General features: G+C 43.8%; 1 protein-coding gene across 2 annotated transcripts in view; it reads right to left on the bottom strand.

Annotated features, from left to right (window-relative positions):
- Nucleotides 1–15081, bottom strand: part of Rgs3 (regulator of G protein signaling 3) — a 97480-nt gene that overhangs the window by 81488 nt on the left and 911 nt on the right. The window contains exon 1 of one of the 2 annotated variants that reach the window (XM_010639412.3): nt 1381–1758. The exons of the other annotated variant lie outside the window; for it this stretch is intronic. Coding sequence (XP_010637714.1) covers nt 1381–1483 — 103 coding nt within the window. The 5' untranslated portion in view covers nt 1484–1758. Of the gene's footprint in view, nt 1–1380; nt 1759–15081 lie in introns of those variants that run through there. 2 annotated transcript variants of the gene reach the window in all.

Genomic DNA, 15081 nt, shown 5'->3' with positions numbered 1-15081 from the left:
GAGATTTCCACCTGACAGAGCAGACGCCGGCCGGGGCGGAGGAGGCGTGGACGTGGACGCAGGGAGCTGTGGGGACAGCCACCCGACAACAGAAATGACTTCTACCGCGAGGAACCTGCAAGACGCGGGGGCCAAGCCTAGACCCCTGGTTCCCGCACCGCGCTCCAGGCTGGAAGAGCCAGCCTCAGGAGGGGCCCGTGGCCCGGTGTGCCCACTTGGGCGGGCTCGGCCTGCTCGCCCAGCTCCTCAGGCTGCAATTAGCTGAGTTACAACGTGGTTTGTAACTGGCTTTGAAGCTCAGACCTGTAATCATCAGACCCGAATAAGGGCATAGGAGCACCCTCCTAATTATGAATGGAACTGGAAGCCTCTGACTTGGACAAGCTGCCCCACCAGGCGACAGCCCCTTCCCAAACCCTTTCTGCCTGGACTGCGCTCTAGAGCCTCCTTGGAGGAGGGAGAGCAGCCTGGCACAGGTCCAGACTGGAGCAGCTTGGGTCCACCAGCCTCGTGGCCTCCCACCTGCATCTGGGGCATCACACACAAGACAGCCCCCCAGCACAGGAGGACACAGAGAGAGGGAGGCAACTCCTGAGGCTGGTGCTGGGAGGTAGCGCTAGGAGGAAGGTCAGAACTTATGTGGATTTGTTGGCAAACACTCATCAGACACATCCAGGGAGCAGTTTCACACCAAGACATCTGCTCTGCAAATCTCTGAGTGTTGTCACTGTGGAGGGAAAGCTGCTGGTCTTACGTAACTCTAAAACTGGGAAGTGTTGCTATTCATCCCTGGTCCCCTGACTTCACTGCCAAGTTGGTATTTGTGGTTCAGTGATCTCCTCAAGACAAGGCTGGTGGGTGTGAGAGAGGAGTTATATATATTGATTGAGTAGCAGGTGACAGGAGCTGAGCTGAGCGATTTACACACATCATCTCGTGTAGTCTTCACAGGAACAGTGGAAGTATTAGCTACAGTCCACAATCAGAACTTCAGGCAGAGGCTAGGCAACTTGCCCACGGTTTGCAGAAAGGAAGAGGCAGGGCTGAAATTTGAACCTAGGTCTGTCTACCTCAAAGGACATCACCCTTCTGTTCTTCCTTGGCCTCCACACCTGCTCCATGGCCAACAGCAGGTGGAGGCAGTAGGAAACTAGATGCCACAGGTTCTGCTGTCCACCAATGGGGCACAGAAACCAGAGAAGGAGCCCTGAGATCAACAAATTAGTGCCAAGTATAAGTCCCATACAGCTGGTGGACTCTTTGAATCTTGGCACCTTGTCAACCCCTGCATTGCTCCTTCCCCAGCCCCCACACTGTGAACATTGCCCTTAGCAGAGGTAGGGCCACATTCCTGGCCCCAACCCCGTCAGATGGACTTACCCACACCCTGGACCTGGGCATGCCTGATCCGCTTCCTGGCTGGGAGAGTCTGAGTCCAAGCATCCTTTCTGGGTAGAGAAGTATCTTGGCTTGGCCACTCCATCCAGCCAGGGAAACTGGGCAACCTCAAGCTCAAGTCATAGAATGTGGACAGGACACTGACCCCTCAGGTATTGCAGACCTGCAGGCTCGAGATCAGAGCATGAGTTAAGCACAGCCGGTAAGAGCCCCCTAGGAAGAGCTGATCACTCCCAGTAAGAACTAGAAAACATGGCTTTCAGAAGCCAGGGCAAAGGCCCATAGGGAAGAGCACAGTGAGGTGACCAAAGTGACAGTCACTTTCTTCACAATTCTTCGAGAGATCACTGCAAAGCCCTATGCCAGGGGAGACTGCCTTGAACTCAGGAGGCTGTGAACACAGGGACCTGGCCCTAGGATTGCACGGAGCTGCCTGAGGAGGAAAGGGCTGAGACCCACACTAGGCACTTCATCCTCTACTGGGGACAAAGGTCTCACTGCCTGGCAGGTCCCCTCCGGACACCTTCTGCATAACTCAAGAGCTAAACTACTCAGCTATGAGACCCCAAGGGCAGCCTGACCCTGGTCTGCTCCCACAAAGTCTCCTTTACTTAGTAGAGCCCTAGAGGACTCTTCTTCTTAGAGGGACAGGTCACCTTTTCCTCCATAGCTGGAGGACAGAGGTGAGTGGGTATCTGGGCAGCAGCACTGCAGAAGAGACTTGTCCTATTGGCCCACAGTGTGATCCACAGTTGACATCCAGAGTCTTCATCCCAGCCTTGCTTTCCTCAAGGAGGCAGGGAGTTCGAGAACCAAAGGTGGCTGTCTCTGACAGGCCCTGAGTGCTCTAGCACCCCCCAGGGCATGTCTTCCACTTCATTCACCCTACACACACTCCACAGGTGCAGAACACACCACACACCCACAATACAAACACAGGCACTACACACACTGCACACATATGTATACTGCACATCCCATGTGCATATAGACACACTGATAGAGAACACTTTAATAGCAAAAACCCTATGAAAAGTCACAATGTAAGATAATCTCTGCCCTTTGCTCTGTTTAGTTCGCTTCTAGTCTCCCTCGAAAGTTTTGCAAATGAAAAGAACCATTTTTTAGCTTTGTTGACCAAACCCACCCGCTTCCCCTGGGCTAGAATGACCAGATGAATTTTAAAGGTAACCTCCCCTACCAAAGAAGTGCTACATCCAGGTTGAAATTCAACTGCCTCACCACCATGTTTTGAAGATCAGCAATGTGAACTGTGAAAATGCGATGTAACCACCTGAATGAGAGCAAGGCTGTAAAACCCAATAAAAGGGGGAGTGGTAGTCCAGTACTGGAATCCATCAGAGCACTGCCATTAGGTGTGATCGATCCCCATCAATGGAGTAAACTTTTGTTATTTTGCTTCTATTCTGCTGCCTCTCTGTGTGTCACTTGCCAATTCCTTCCGTAACAACACCACACAGAAACACACACCACATACATACCTCATGCATATACACTGCACTTGCTATGCATACATCCTGTGCACATACACACTCACAAAATATACCTAAACACATTATGCCTGTACACTTACATGCACAGATTGACCATAACTATTTTTTAGACTGACTTTGTAAGAATAAAGAATATTTGGATGTAGAAAAAAGAGACTAAAATGTGTATTTAGGTGCACTTTTATATTAACTTTCAAAGCATCCAGTGACTTTAAGATATCATCAGACCCAATAACAAAGAAAACTTTTGAAAAATACTGATACAGGGTATTTGAACTAGCAGGTGTTAAAATACCAGGAAAAAAAGACAGCAGATCAATGGAACAGAATAGAAAGTACAAGGAAAGTTTATTTAAAAAAGAAGACTCTTATTTTAAAAATTAGAAGAGGAATAAGTTAATTTGGAAGACATTGGTTAAAGAAAACAATAAAGCCAGGTATGATGGAGCAGTAATCGTAGCACTCTTGTGTGGCAGGAGAATCACATGTTAGAGTACTGCTTGGGCAAGACGGTGACACCTTGTGTCAAAGTAAAAAATAAAGAGCTGGGGATGTACAATAGTGCAAAGGCCCTGAGTTCAATCCCCTGTAAAACACACACACACACACACACACACAGAGTGTTGAAATTTATACAAAAAAATTAGATTCCAACAATAAAACAAACTGGGCATGATGGTACTTGGGAGGCTGAGTCAGGACAAATGTTACACATTTAAGGCCAGCCTGGGCTACATAGTGAGCCTGAGCCACACAGTGTGAACCCTGTCTCCAAAAAAGAAAACAATAAAACAAAAAACCTGGCCTTTGAGAAGACTGATAAAATAAGTCTCCTGCAAAACTGAAAAAGAAAACAAAAATAAATAAGTTTAGGAAAGAGAGAGATAGCTAAGACATAAAGGTAATTTCTAAATTATAAGAAAAAAAGACACTGCAGCCTTATTGTATGAATTTGAAACCTGGGAGAAAATGCTTTATTTTCTAGAAAGTATGAATTACTAGAATTTATATAAGAATTTGATGTTCAGCTTTATAATTATAGATCTAATAGATATTTGTCTCTGTATTGTAACTCTGTAATGGTTAATAGATCATTAATCAGAAAGCAGAAAATAAAACCAAAATTCTACCTGACAAAATTTTAGACAGCCCAGATAGTTCTAAAGGACAATTATACGACCTTCAAGAGACAGATGGTACTAATGTAATTTAAACTATTTCAGAACCAAGAAAAAACTGGGCGATCGGTCAGTGCTGAGTGGAGCCTACATGAAGGCGCAGTGCAAATAAGCTCAACAGCAGGAAACTATAGAGCAAGGGTAGAAATTAATGAAATGAAAAATATACTATAGAAAATATTTGTTAAAAGTTGGTAAACGGGGCCAACATTCTCTCAGTTTTGCCACACTCCTCTTTATTAAAAAAAACTAAACCATCTCAGGTTTCTAACGTAGTACTTCCCAATTTTTGAAGAATGACACCTCACTCAGAACACTTTCAAATATGGTGAGGCTACGTAGCGACATCTGTGCCTAAGACGTCACTGACCTGAAATCTCTGCATAGGCCAATCTGACCTAGAGGCAAAACTACTAAATAAAATATTAGCAAATCAAATCCAGCTCATGATCAACCAGTACTATTTCCAATAATACAAACATGGTTTAAATTTAGTGAATATATTACTTCAGGGTAATCTAGCTGATTGCCTGTTTCTGTACAGCAAGTGAGCTAAAAACGGATTTAACATTTCAAATGGTTGGGGGAAATTTTGAGAAATTATTTTTATTAGTACATGCTTGCGATACATAACATCCACATTCACTTTAGGGAGTAGGTACTTGTACTCCACATAACTTGGTTCGTTTTGCTCCCCTTCCCCTCTTCTCCCTCCTCCTTCCCTTTCTATCGTTTTCATTTTTTAATTCTCATGTTTGCAGCATGTAATGATTATATCCATTGGAGGGAGTTAGTACATGTACATGACTCATCTGAATTCTTTTATGTTCCTTTGCCCTCTCCCCTCCCACCATCTCTCAGTCCCTTTCCCATTTGCAAAAGATCTATCTCCATGTCTCCTTTTAGCTATCTTTTATTTTGCTCTACTTTGGTTTACACTTTGCGTCTCTCATATGAGAGAGACCATACAGTGTTTAAGCTTGTGTGTCTGATTTATTTCACTTAACATTATGTTTTCAAGGTGCATCCGTTTTCCTACACATGACTCAAATGTATCCTTCTTTATAGCCTAGTAGTATTCCATTATGTATAATCATTTAAATTAAAGGCTTTTTAGGAGAGGCCCATACTTATATTGCTAGGGAGCAAACCCGGAATCTCATGCATACTCACTGAGCTACATTCCTAGCCCCAGAATTAAAGACTTTTCGGTGGTTTTTGTGTTTTGTTTTGTTTTGGTTTGGTGTGGTTTGGTTTTTTGAGACAGGGTCTCACTATGTCACTATGTAGGTGGGACTGACCTGGAACTCACTGTGTAGCTCAGGCTGGTTTTGAACTCACAGCGATCCTCCTGCCTCAGCCTCCTGAGTGCTGGGATTACAGGCGTGCACCACCATGCCCAGCTCAGTGGTCATTTTTAAAAAGTGTTTTTAACTAAAAAATGAGTTAAGGGCTGGTGACATAGATCAGTGGCAGAGTGCTTGTCTAGCATGCAAGAGGCCCTGGGCTCCAACCCCCATCAACAAAACAAAACAAAAAAGGACTTAAAAATATACGGCAAATATGTACCAAGTCTTACAAATCAATAAAAAAAAGACAAACATGCTGAAGAACATGAATCATAATTTTACAAGAGATAAAATATAACTGACTAATGCACACAATACTAGACACGAAGGAATGAAAAACAAAACAATCATTTGGCCCCACTATTTGTCTTCAGGAAATTCAAGTACCATAAAACCTTGGATTGCAAGCTGCTCTGCAAGTGGAGCAAATATTTCTAGTAAATTTTAACTTAATAAATGAACAACGTCTTGCAATACAAGTAGTATGTGATGCCAAATGTCACCTCGTCCCTTGATCACAACTGAGCCCATGTTTCTTCCTTTCTCTTCTCTCTCTCTCCTCTCTCTGTGTGGGGCTTTGGGTGGTGTCTCCCAGCAGCCAGAGGTTATGGAGAGATCTTGTCTGCAGAGGAGGAGGAGAAAAAGCAGAGGAATAGCTCGCTTCAAATGAGATTAGGGAAATGGGTAAAATGTGGGAAACAGTGCAAAATTTTGTAGAAAAGCAACACCTGAGTGAGGCTGTCGCATCTGTCTAGTGACGATACAAGGCCACATTTCTGCAAAATCCTCAAAAGGAGGCAAAGGAAAGTGTCACTGGATAGGTTCCTTGTTAAAGTTGCATGAAAAGGAAAAGATTCCATTGAGCCAATAGACAGCAGTGATTCTGTTAGTGATGGTAAAAGTCATCCTGTAGAATAACTCCTCTCTTGTCTCCTTCACACCAGCCATGTAGGTTTTATTTTTCTTTATATCTTGTGTTTTCTGTATTATTTTGTATTATAGTACTGTTTTGTAATAATTTTATATGAATATTTTTGGGTTGGGGAATGAATCCTCTGAGTTTCCATTATTTGTTATGGGGAAATTCTCTTTGATATACAAGTGCTTTGGATTACAAGCTTGCTTCCAGATGAATTATGCTTTCAAACCAAGGTTTTACTGTATTTGTATTTATATTTGAAGGAACAGAGCTAAGTGAATCAGGTTGCTAAATTCATAAATTAACAGTGGAGAAACAAGAATCCAGCTCCTAGAAAGAGATCCACTACAGAATGTTAATCCGGCCCAGCAGTCCTCTTTGCTCAAACAGAGGAATGAGGCTGTAGAGTAGTAGGACTGAGACTTTCGGGGCTGCTGACACTAAAATTCACTGCAACAAATGTGTGCTACATACCTAGCAAGCTGCGCCTGATGGTAGGCACTGGGGATGTGCACATGAGCAAGACAGAGGCCGTGATCCAGCAGGAAATCGGATGAGTGTTGTGGCAGAGGAAACAGAGTGACCTGTGGAAGCACAGACATAGCTCACCTACACTGGGGAGCCGGGCAGACCAGGATGATGGCAGAGGTCAGGGAAGACTCCCTCAGGAAATGACCTGGAGGATGATTCGGCGAAGCAGAGGAGTTAAAGAAAGGATTATGGGCGCAAAGAACAAAACATGGAAAGGCCAGAAAAAAAGAGGGAAGCACTGTAGTTAGAGGAACTGAAAAACAGAAAATGTAGCCAGGTGTTTAGAGCATGCAGGAGGGAGCAATATGCAAGGAGGTAAATGGGGCTGAATCTTACCCAGCTTTCTGTGTAAGGAGCACACAGGGGCTGCCTCGCAGGCATGAGGCCCTGGGTTCAATCCCCAGCTCCACAAGAGCAAGAAGAGCATGGGCTTTATCCTAAGAGCACAGGACAGTCACAGAAAGATTCTAAGCAAGTTCCCAACAGACTTCAATTGTTTGAGAAACGATTAAGGGTTTAGAAAGATCGCCAGGAGAAATGCATGGGCAGGGAGATGGCAGAGGGGTTGGAAACAGATGACGCTGTTAGAAGTCTTTTCCAGTTATCCATGCAAAAGAAGATGGTGACCAAAGTCGTATAGTAGCAGTGGTGATGGAAAGAGGTGGAAACAACAGGATCTGGTGACTGAGAGGAACACTGAATGCAAAGAATTGTGGTTTGAGAAGTTCAGTGTACAGAGGTCCTCTTTGCAGAGACGGAGAACCTGGAAAGGTCAGGCTGAAGCGAGAGGAGCACTGCAAGGATGCTGAAGCTGCCACACATGGTGGCCCACGCCTGTAATCTTAGCAGCCAGGAGGCTGAAGCAGGAGGATCACTATGAGTTCGAGGCCAACCTGGATTACATAGTAAAAGCCTGTCTCAAAAAATGGAGGAGGAGGAGGAGGAGGAAGAGGAAGAGAAGGAGGAGGAGAAGGAGGAAAAAGACAAAATGACTGCTAAGGCTGAGTTACCTCTGTTCTAGCCAGGTAAAGATAGCAACAGTTGAATATACTGGACTGAAACTTGGAAAAAAAAATTGCTTAGGCTAGAAATGTAGATTTAGGAATTCCCAGCAAAGCTGTGGGCATAAGAGAGTCCAGGGAAAGTGTTTTCTATGAAAAGAAAGCTCAGTACAGAACCAAAAAGAGTACCAACTGAAAAGGCAGCCAGAGAAAGAAAGGCCAGAAGGGAAGATGGGAAGCCAGGCAACGCACTAAGAAGGAGATAATTGTCAACAACGTCAAATACTATTGAGAGGCCAAGTAGGTTAATAAATGAGAAGTGTCCATTGGATTTAGCAACAAGGCACTCATTGTTGACCTTCCATCCCAGTCTGAAATGCTGAGAGGCTACAACTCCGCATGAATGAAAATGTACCAAACCCACTTTAAAAGGAAAAATACCGTGGGCTCAAAGCCAGATAATATTCTTGGGTTAGGGTTTTTTTTTTTTTTCCTCATCCTAAATTTAACCAGCTGGAATGCTTTGTTAAGTGGTGTTTCATTCACCCTTGAAATGAAGGATTTGCCTTTTAAGAGTATGTCTGTAATTTCTCTTCAAGGTAGAGAGAGAGCACTGTATCTTTGGGTTAGTGGCTCTCCACAGAGGCAGATGCTGGGTATTGTAAATGCCACTGAGAAACTGATTTGCTTCACATGTAGAAGCCTTTGGTAACCTAAATATATGAACAAAGTCTAGGAGAAAACAAAGTTAAAACTAGAAGAATTCAGCAGCATTGCTTTAAAGTGAAAGAGAACGAAATCTTTACCACCGAAGGAGAGTGAAATAGTTAAGTTGAGGCCAGACAAGAGAAGCAGAGCGCCTGCTCACCTCCAGTGACTGCCCCTGCATTTAGCTTGGAAACCCTTTCAGCTTTCCAGAAGCATCATTTCCCTGCCCTGATAACAGGCCACTTGGCTTGGCATAGTCTCACATTCCACAGGTCCTCAAAAAGTGCTTCAAACTTAAAGAACAATGTAGACTTCTGCTTTTAGCCAAGATGGAATTAACATGGACTGGATTTTCCCTTTCATCTGAAACAACTAAATGACCTAGACAAAATATAGGAAGCAATGGTTTTCCAGATATTGGACATCAGGCAAGAACAGTGATCCCTGAGAAAAAGAAAACAAAGGAACGCTATGAGTAGGGCCACTTACTGCCAGGAGAGCCTTTCCAAAAGGGACAGGAAACCTAGGCCAACTCCAGTCCCTGAGCTGAAGACTTCTGGAGGCCAAGGCAGCTACAGCTCATAAGACGGTACCCAAGGGGAGTCAGCCACTCAAAAAGAAAGATCCAGGGACCTGGCAGGGAGTCCCTCAAATATTCTAAGTACAAATGAGTTCCTAGATATAAGGAAAAGAGCCTAATATCGGGGAAAGAATCACCCAAGAGGATTAAAGGAAACCATCTTTGAAGCTTATAGTTCTTACACTCTGCCAGAGTGGAAGGCACCTTACTTTGTGAGGCATTAGGTAGAATCCTTTGATGGGCCTGGCCTCAGCTGTGTCCTAGATTAAATGCTGTTCTAGTCCCATCTAAAAAGCTTTTAAATCATGACCTAAAAAGATCGAACTGTTTCTAAGTAACTTAACTGCATCCCAGAACAAGCTCAAGAATAGGAATACAAAAATATCCAGCACCCAACCAGGTAGAATGCATAACATCTGGTATCCCATAGAAAGTTACTAGGCATGAAAAGAAGGAAGAAAATATGACCCAGGATGAGGAGAAAAGTCAGCCAACAAAAAGGAACGCAGAAATGACATAAATGATAGAATTAATAGACAAGGACATTAAAATAGTTATAACTATTTTCTGTATGTTTAGCAGGTGCTTGAAGAGCATGTTAACTGCTAAGCAAGGTGGCACATGCCTGCAATCCAGACCACTCAGGAGGTGAGAGGATCACAGTTAGAGGCTGAAGAAGGCAGGAGGATCTCCAGAGTTCAAGGCCTGAAAAAAAAAGAAAGTATGTTAAGAGCTGGGTATAGTGCAATCTCAGCTGCTTGGGTGGCTGAGGCAGGAAGATCACACGTTTGAGGTTAACCTGGGCCACTCGGCAAGCCCTTCTTCAAAAAGCGGGCAGGAGGGCCAGGGATTTAGCTCAGCGGTTCAGTGGCCTGCCTTGCAAGTGCAAGGACCCAAGTTCAATCCCCGGTACAAAAAAAAAAAAAAAAAAAAAAAAAAAAAAAAGCGGGGAGGAGCTTGGGAGGTAGCTCAGGGGTACAGCACGTTCGGGCTTGATATCAAAAGTAAAAAATAAAAGAGTATGTTAAGTAGAGATACAGAAGGTATAAAAATACATAGATTGGGATTAACAGTATCTTAGACACTACAGGAAATGAAAGATTAGTGGACTTGAAGATAATTTTTAAAAAACATCCAAAATGAAACACAGACTTAAGAAATGAGTGGTGCATCAGCAAGCTGTGGCAACTTTAAGTGGCCTAGTAAATACATAACTGGAATTCCGGAAGGAAGTAGGGAAGAGAAAATACATTTGAAGAAGCAATGGTTGATGAAATTTGATGAAAAACTGAAGAAGCTCAATGAAACTTAAGCAGAAGAAATATTAATGCCACAAACATTAGTAGATGTCACAAACATATATGTACCAAAGCACATCATGATCAAATGGATTAAAAGCAGTGAAAAAAAACCTTAATGCCTCCCCCAGAAGCCCACATTACATACAAAGGAACAAAGATAAGAATGACATCGGACTTCTTAGGGGGAATTATGTGCCAAAAGATAACACAGCAACTTCTTTGACGTGCAGAAAGAAAAAACTGTCAATTGGATTTAAACAAATCGAACCCAGGAGCACACTTCCAGGGAGATGTACGCCTAGACAAGGTTGTCGGCCTTGAGCTTGTTCCCTTCCTGCCTCAGCCTCTCAAGCAGCTGGAATTACAGGCCTATGCCACCACACCCAGTTCCAGAATTCTTTACCCAGCAAAAATATCCTTCAGAAACGAAGCCAAAGTAAAGATTTTTTTTTTCAGTCTTACAATAGGTGAACGAACGCAACATCAAACATATTAAAACTCTTTCAAGTGAAGGCAAATGTTGCCGTATCAGATTCTGAATCTACACAGGAGAATAAAGTCCGAAGTGGTAATTATGTGAGTACCTATGAAAGAGGTTTTCCTTATTATTTAAAGCTCTTTCAAAGAACATTATAACTAGGATAAGGGACCATTGACTAAAAACCATCCAGAGCTCCCTGCATCCCGGAATAAATTATTAAGTGCCGCCTTGTCTGAAGTCTGATGAGGTAATTGCAAGAAGCAAACTCCAGGGAAGCTGTTAGCAAGTAGCATTTGCAATCATGTGGGAATGTGGATTCTACTTCTGGAAGAAAATAAGGTAGATATGTTTAGTATGAATGCAGCCACCGCAGCTGGCATCGGTGGGCCAGATGGGTGGCACTCCATCCGGACAAGCAGCTGTATGGAGGGCACAGTCTATTTCTGGGTCACGTCCTGCGGATGGCAAAGGGCCCTTCCATCGGACAGCACCGGATCCTAGTGGGAAGAGGTCACGCCAGCCAGAAGTCCCAAACTTTCTCGAAGAAACGTTCACCGGGAACTAGGTTGGCTTTTACTAAAGTTGTGAGAGTGAAGAGCTTGGATTCCCTTTGCTTCCAGAATCCTCCCAGTCACTCTTGGACCCCTTCTCCTGCCTCCACCACGCTAAATAAATGAAGCTTTTCATTCACTTAGCAGCCCCTATTGCTTCATTATTGTAAAGGTCACCTCTGCTCTGAGTGCTCACCCACCTCGGCTTAGTTTCCCTCCGCAGCTTCTCTGACAATTCCCTTGTTTTATGACACTTCCTGTCTTCTAGGGAAAGTGTTTCCTGCTGCCTGAGTTCCCTCCCTCACCTAGGACCCACCCCCACCCCCGCCAGGACTTGTGAGCTCCCAGTGCCATTCCTCAGTCTTGTGATAATGATTCCTAGGTCTCTCTGAAATCCTGGGGTCCAGGGCCACCTCAGCACTGATTCACCAGCCATCCATCTCCCTCCCCTCTGCACCCACCTATGTCCCTGACTGCTGACCCAGACGGGAACCCCCACTTGTCTGCTTCTGTGCCCTCCTGCCCCGTGCAGTGCCCAAGATCTGCCTTCCTCTCATCTGCCCACTGCCCCGTCTCAAGCTAGATACATACTTTAAACTGCTGAACCTTGACAGGGAGTTCACTTCTAAAACCAGCGTAAGAGACACAGATTGCAAATAGCCACCATTGCTCTCATATAATCCCTTATGTCATTCATAAAACACACATGACTTGACAAATAAAAAGGGAAATGACAAATTTACCTTGCACTCCCTCTGGGAGCCATTTTTACTTAGTGGGAGGCCTGGAACCCCTGTGACTGACACTACTACGTCTCTGTCATTCTCTCCTCTTACTTGTGCTTTTTTTTTTTCTTTTAATCCCACACATGGATTGGATTTCCATAAGTGAAGCACATATCCAGCATAACCGCACCCTAGAGGTCGGATGAATGAAGCCTTCTCTTTCCCCGAGGTCCCTCCCCTTGACTTTGCCTTTCTGATAGTGATAGCACCTCCCTGAATCAGGCTGAAAACCGACTCCTCCTCTCCCTCACCCTTTCTCTCCGGTCTTCAGCCTCATTGTTCCCTCTTCCTTCTTTTGCACAACGTCCCTTTGTCTCCATTCTCACTGCCACCTACTAACCAGGCCCTGACCACGTCCCATCTTGACTTCTCTGGTAGTCCCCTAACTGGTCTCGCAGGTCTCTCTCCAATTCATGGTCCACTCGGCCAATGGATTAACATTATCTGAAGCAGTAATTTGGTCCTATCACCTCCCCATTCAGAAGCCGTCAATGGCTCTCCACTGGCTGTCAACTCTGTCCTACACGTATCTAGTCACGAGCTATCTCTAGTCCTATCTCCCTCTCTCCCCAGACAAGAACATCATCCTTCTTGCCTTTCTCCCAAATTTGTCCCCCTTGTGTCACTTCCGTCTACCTGAAACACCCCCACCATAAACATCTCCATTTGCCAACACTTAATCCAGCCTCAATGGTAACATCCCAAGCAAGTCCTCCTTTTCCCCAGCACCATCATTCTCACAACGATTACTTCACACTGGTGGAGGCATGTCATGGTTTTCCTTCATTCTCTCATGAAGCATATTTTATTGATCAGTTACAATACGCCAGACAGTCAGCTGGAAGTGGAGACAAGAAACATCGACAGACAAAGCCCTGACATTCACAGGGCTCAGTCTAATAACCACGGACAAGCCGTGAGCTCCAACGATGCTATGAGAAGAAAAGTGAGAGAGGGCAATCTGAGCCCGGTGTGGTGGTGTGCGCCTGTGATCCCAGCACTCTGGGAGGCTGAGACAGGAGGATTGAAAGTCCGAGCCCAGCCCGGACAACTTAGTGACTTACTGAGACTCTGTATCAAAATATAAAACAAAACAGTATTGAGAGCCTGTGTGAAGGCTCTCCGTGCAATCTTCCACAAAGCAAAAAGAAAGAGAAGAAACTCTTCTCGACAGTGGTCAGGGGAAAAAAGCTTATTTCCAAGTTAAGTAATATATAAGCTGAAACCTAAAGAATGAGTAGAAAGTAGCCAGGCATAAGGAGGGAAACAAGAATGCTCCAGGTTAAAGGGAAAGCACTCCCCAAAATTTAAAATCTGGAGTGTGAAAGAGGTTGGATTTGACCCCAGGGCAAGGGAGAGTTTGAAGGAAAGGTGTAGGGTGATTGATCCTGATACAATGTTTAGAAAACAGAATGGATGTTAGCAACACCGATCAGAGGTTGACACAATAACCAGGTGACAGAAGAGGGAGCCCTTGACTGGGGACAGCAAAAGGAAAAGAACTTGGATGCTATAAGTGATACAATTTGGTGAGGAACTGAACTCACAGGGACCATGAAGAGGTCAGAGATGATCACACAGCCTTCATGAGTCCTTTGCACATAATATCTGCTCAGTAAATATTTGTAGTATAAATGAAGTTATAACAAATAAGTAAATAAGAAGCAGAGGAGAGTAGTCTTTTGGAGATCTCTTCCAAGGTAAAGCCATAATGTAGACTCAAGAAAAAAAAAATCAGAATTTTTTGGTTTACATCCTCTCTGTGTTTTAAACAGGTGAAATCTTGTCAAGATAAATGTAAGGCATGCAAAACATTTAGTGCCAGTGCCACAGACTGCTGTTGGTATTTCTGCCTTCCCAGATACTGTCTCCCTGGGTCTTTGCCCACCTTCCCAAAATCTTGGGTCTCTGAAGTTCAAATTTTGCCATACTTCAGAAATGATTCTTTCAGTGACAATCTAAATTCTTCAAAGACAAACGCGTTGATTGGGTATTTATCAAGTGCCTTCTATGAGTCAGGAGATAACTGGCGTTGTAACCATGACAATAGACACAGCCTCATCCTTTGAGAAGCTACCTGTCCCCTTGAGCATTTAAATTGGATCAGGCAGGTAGATGATGAAATGTGTTTCTTTTTCTTTATTCACTCCCAGAGAAGTCTCTTTGGGTTGTAGACACTGGCATCCAAAATACCTAGGGGCCTCCTGTTTTAGAAAAGCATCAGGGGGTTCAATCCCCGTACAAAAAAAAAAAAAAAAAAGCATCAGGGGTGTCATTTTCATAGTGTAATAGTACCACCTAGTGGTCACAAATAGCAGTACTGGTTGAGTCAAAATTTTCTGGGCAAGCTCTGCCATATCTCTAGAAATAACTTTTAACCATTTCTCCAGAACTTTTCCTGTCTCTATTAAGATAATCTAGGAGCTGATTATCTAACATATAATAGGTAATCAGTTAATGTTTGTTAAATCAATTCAAAAATGGAAGAGCAGGGCCAGAGATTTAGTTTGGTGTTCTGCCACCTGCCTCGCAAGCTCAAGGACCCCAGTTCGATCCCCGATACCAAAAAAAAAAACAAAAAAGGAAGAGCATATTAATTTTATACTCTGGTTCCTTTTGAAAGAGAAAACTTAGAAATTCTCCAATTCTTCGGGATTCCAAAATGACCTCTAGTCATTTCTAGCTAAAGGCCAAGATTAGTCCTTTCCTTCATTTATCAAGGAATTCCTTTAGACATATTTGAATAAAGTGCTATTTTGGGGTTTTTTGTTTTTTTTTTTTTTTT

This window comes from Fukomys damarensis, unplaced genomic scaffold (genome assembly GCF_012274545.1).
Source record: "Fukomys damarensis isolate Sample0158 unplaced genomic scaffold, DMR_v1.0_HiC HiC_scaffold_36, whole genome shotgun sequence".
Classification (NCBI taxonomy): domain Eukaryota; kingdom Metazoa; phylum Chordata; class Mammalia; order Rodentia; family Bathyergidae; genus Fukomys; species Fukomys damarensis.
This window is presented reverse-complemented; position numbering and strand designations above follow the sequence as displayed.